The 2,761-nt window shown below is 46.2% G+C and overlaps 1 protein-coding gene across 1 annotated transcript; it reads right to left on the reverse strand.

Moving 5' to 3' along the window:
- Positions 1 to 405: 405 nt before the first annotated feature.
- On the reverse strand, positions 406 to 2,269 carry LOC116000875 (F-box protein At1g67340-like). Its single transcript, XM_031240738.1, has 3 exons — positions 1,866 to 2,269; positions 1,574 to 1,736; positions 406 to 1,474 (listed from the first exon to the last, which is right to left on the reverse strand). The coding sequence occupies exons 1-3, from the start codon at positions 2,093 to 2,095 to the stop codon at positions 695 to 697; spliced, it is 1,173 nt and encodes a 390-aa protein (XP_031096598.1). The 5' UTR covers positions 2,096 to 2,269; the 3' UTR covers positions 406 to 694.
- Between the last annotated feature and the right edge of the window lie 492 nt (positions 2,270 to 2,761).

The raw sequence follows: 2,761 nt of genomic DNA on the forward strand, positions 1-2,761 counted from the left end.
GTGATTAATCTGTCAAATTGGTTGGAGCTGTCCCACAGTGATCCTCACTTTATTTAATGGAACAATGTTAAAACTTTCCTTATCAAGAAGATTTATGGTTCAAAATTTGAATGAAACGCTGTATGCTTTTTTCACATCTAAGTTTGAAATGAATCTTTCTCTTTTAATCTTTAACCTAAAGTTAAGGCAATGGAGATGCAAAATGTGGTTGGTTCTTGGCCTAAACTCATTACCTAATATTTGCTACAACATACTGATCTCTTAACCATAAATTGTTTCTGAAAATCTAAGGAATTTAGTGAACTGAAATTGCTGTCTGGCGTGCCACGTTTCACGTGACACAACAGAATCAGAAATTAATGTTTCGGAAATTTTGAAGAATCAGTGATCATTTGGTCGGGTGGCAACATAAAGAAGATTCACCTATTTCGAATGATAACTCAAAGGCAAGGCATCATCATATCGTATGCGCAACAAGAATTAATTCTAAAGAAATCTATTTCGTTTTCTTGATTTTCTGAAATTTAAGGTTATCGAGCTAATTTTTTTTTAAAGAAAAAAAAAAAAAACTTACTTTCATTCTGCTTCCTATGTACAAAACAAAATGTTGACCGTGAAAATCTATTAACTGAATTTTGTTTCCCAAAATCTGGTGTCTATTTGCATTGAAGTCCTTCCCACGTTACCGTCACCGTTAACTGACCGCCATCTCGTTCTCAATCTCGAAGTCGTTAGCTTCTCCGTTGCCGTTACCGTTAACCGGCGGCTCCGCCGCGGCGGCGGCGACATTTTCACCGTCGTCGTCGCCCCACCTCTCCGCGGGGACGCACTCCGACTTGTGGCGCGACCGCCAATCCATCGCCTGGCAAGCGCGGGAGCAGTAGTTCACGGCGCCGCAGACGGAGCACCGGCGGAACTCGTGGCGGCGGGACTCGGGTCTTCCGCAGCCGACGTGGCAGCAGAGTCGGAGCCCCGGGCCGGGGACTCCATCCGCCGTGGCGTACCAATCGGACAGGAACTTATTCGCCGGGTGAGGCTCCGGCGCCGGAACGTTACACCCGAAATCACTGAGCAACGGACAGCTCGTCCCGGCCGCGTTGCGGTGGTGGGGGAGCGGGTTCCAGCTCAGCCACGAGCCGTTGAGGAGAGCCGACGGCGTGGTGGCGAGCACGTTGGCTAGCTCGCGCGCGTTGGCTTGGACGAGAAACCGCCGCCCCTCGGCTATGTTCCGCTTCACGCCGTAGCCGTCTTGGAGACAGTGGCCCAGCTCACGCAGCGCGTCTATGTGGCCCAGGAACGCGGCTCGCGCGCACAGCGCCACGCCGGCTCGAAGGTCCTTGTCGTTTTTGGAACCCCCACTTCCATTAAACTGGATAACCGCAAGCGAGTAAAGCGCCGGCGCGTGCGAGTTAATCGCGGCCTTCGCCATAAGTGACGCTCCGCTGCCTCGATTTTCCAAACAGTAAAATCGAATCTGTGTCAAGCAATAAACCATAAAATAATCAGAGAACTAATTCTCTCATCAAAATTCTAAAAATCAGAAATAATTTTTTCAAACCATATATATACTAACCATGCCGAGAATGTAAGAAGCTTCAACATTTCCGGCATCGGCACAAAGCTTGAGGAATCGGTGAGCCGACTCGGACCAGTTCTGAGCTTTAACGGCTAACATTTTCTGTGAAGCTTTTGATAACACTATAGACTGGACACCTAATCCATTTAGCCGTTTGCATCTGTAACAAACACCGAAACCACATATCAGTCCGTTTATCCTATCAACAAATCCCAACCAACCAAAAAAATAACAAAAAACAAAAAATCTCGAGGCGAAAAAAAGGCGAGGAAGAAGAATAAGCGCATACGTGATCAAAACGTTAATGAAATCCGCAGGACATTCAGCTGAGGAACTGAGTTTAGACAGAATAGACAGGACGATATCATCCGGCAAGGAATCGAACAAGTCACGTCTCTCCGGCGAAACTTTAGATCTTTTCCGACTAGCCGTCCGCGGCTCTCCGCCGCCGCTGCCGCCGTCGGCGGCGGCGGCGGAAGAGCCTTTCCTCCTCTTGATAACTCTATTTTCTCCACACATATTCACTTTCGGATAACGAAACCCTCTTCTTCTTCGTCTTCTTCTTCTTCCTCCTCTTCTTATCAATCCTCTTTATCTATCTTTCCCCCTTGTATGTATGTGTGTATATAAATATAACAAAAAAATATATATATATAAATCTGAAGAAAATGGAGAGAGTGATCTTCAAAATCCAAAGAGATAAAGAAAGAGAAGTGAAAGGGCTTTATATAAGAGGGCAAAAACAAGGGTTGACAAAATGACTAAAACGCCCCTGATTTTGTCCCGTTTTGATTACAAGACAGAACCTGGTCAAATCGCGCTGACCAGATCGGTAGATCCCCACGTCCGTCGTCGACGAAGGACGCTTTCTGTCCGCTTTTGTACATTATACACTACAATACGGATACGTATGCGTATGTGACCAGGGAAAATACGTACGCTCATTTACTGGAAATACGAACCCAAATTGCTCCTCCGTATTTATGTTGAAATCAGTTTTTAGGCTTTTGGATTAGTGAGCAGTTAATGCTGTTTTAACTGAGCAACTAATTTCAGTTTGGTTTTGCGGTGTTTAACTGGCGCGTGTGTTTTTGTGTGATGGGAGCGGGATGCAGTATGGGGAAGGGAGACACGCGCGGGGACTGAGACTGGGGTGGGTTTAACCATTAACCAAATTCAGGTACA

The sequence above is a fragment of the Ipomoea triloba genome, chromosome 13, assembly GCF_003576645.1.
Source record: "Ipomoea triloba cultivar NCNSP0323 chromosome 13, ASM357664v1".
Taxonomy (NCBI): domain Eukaryota; kingdom Viridiplantae; phylum Streptophyta; class Magnoliopsida; order Solanales; family Convolvulaceae; genus Ipomoea; species Ipomoea triloba.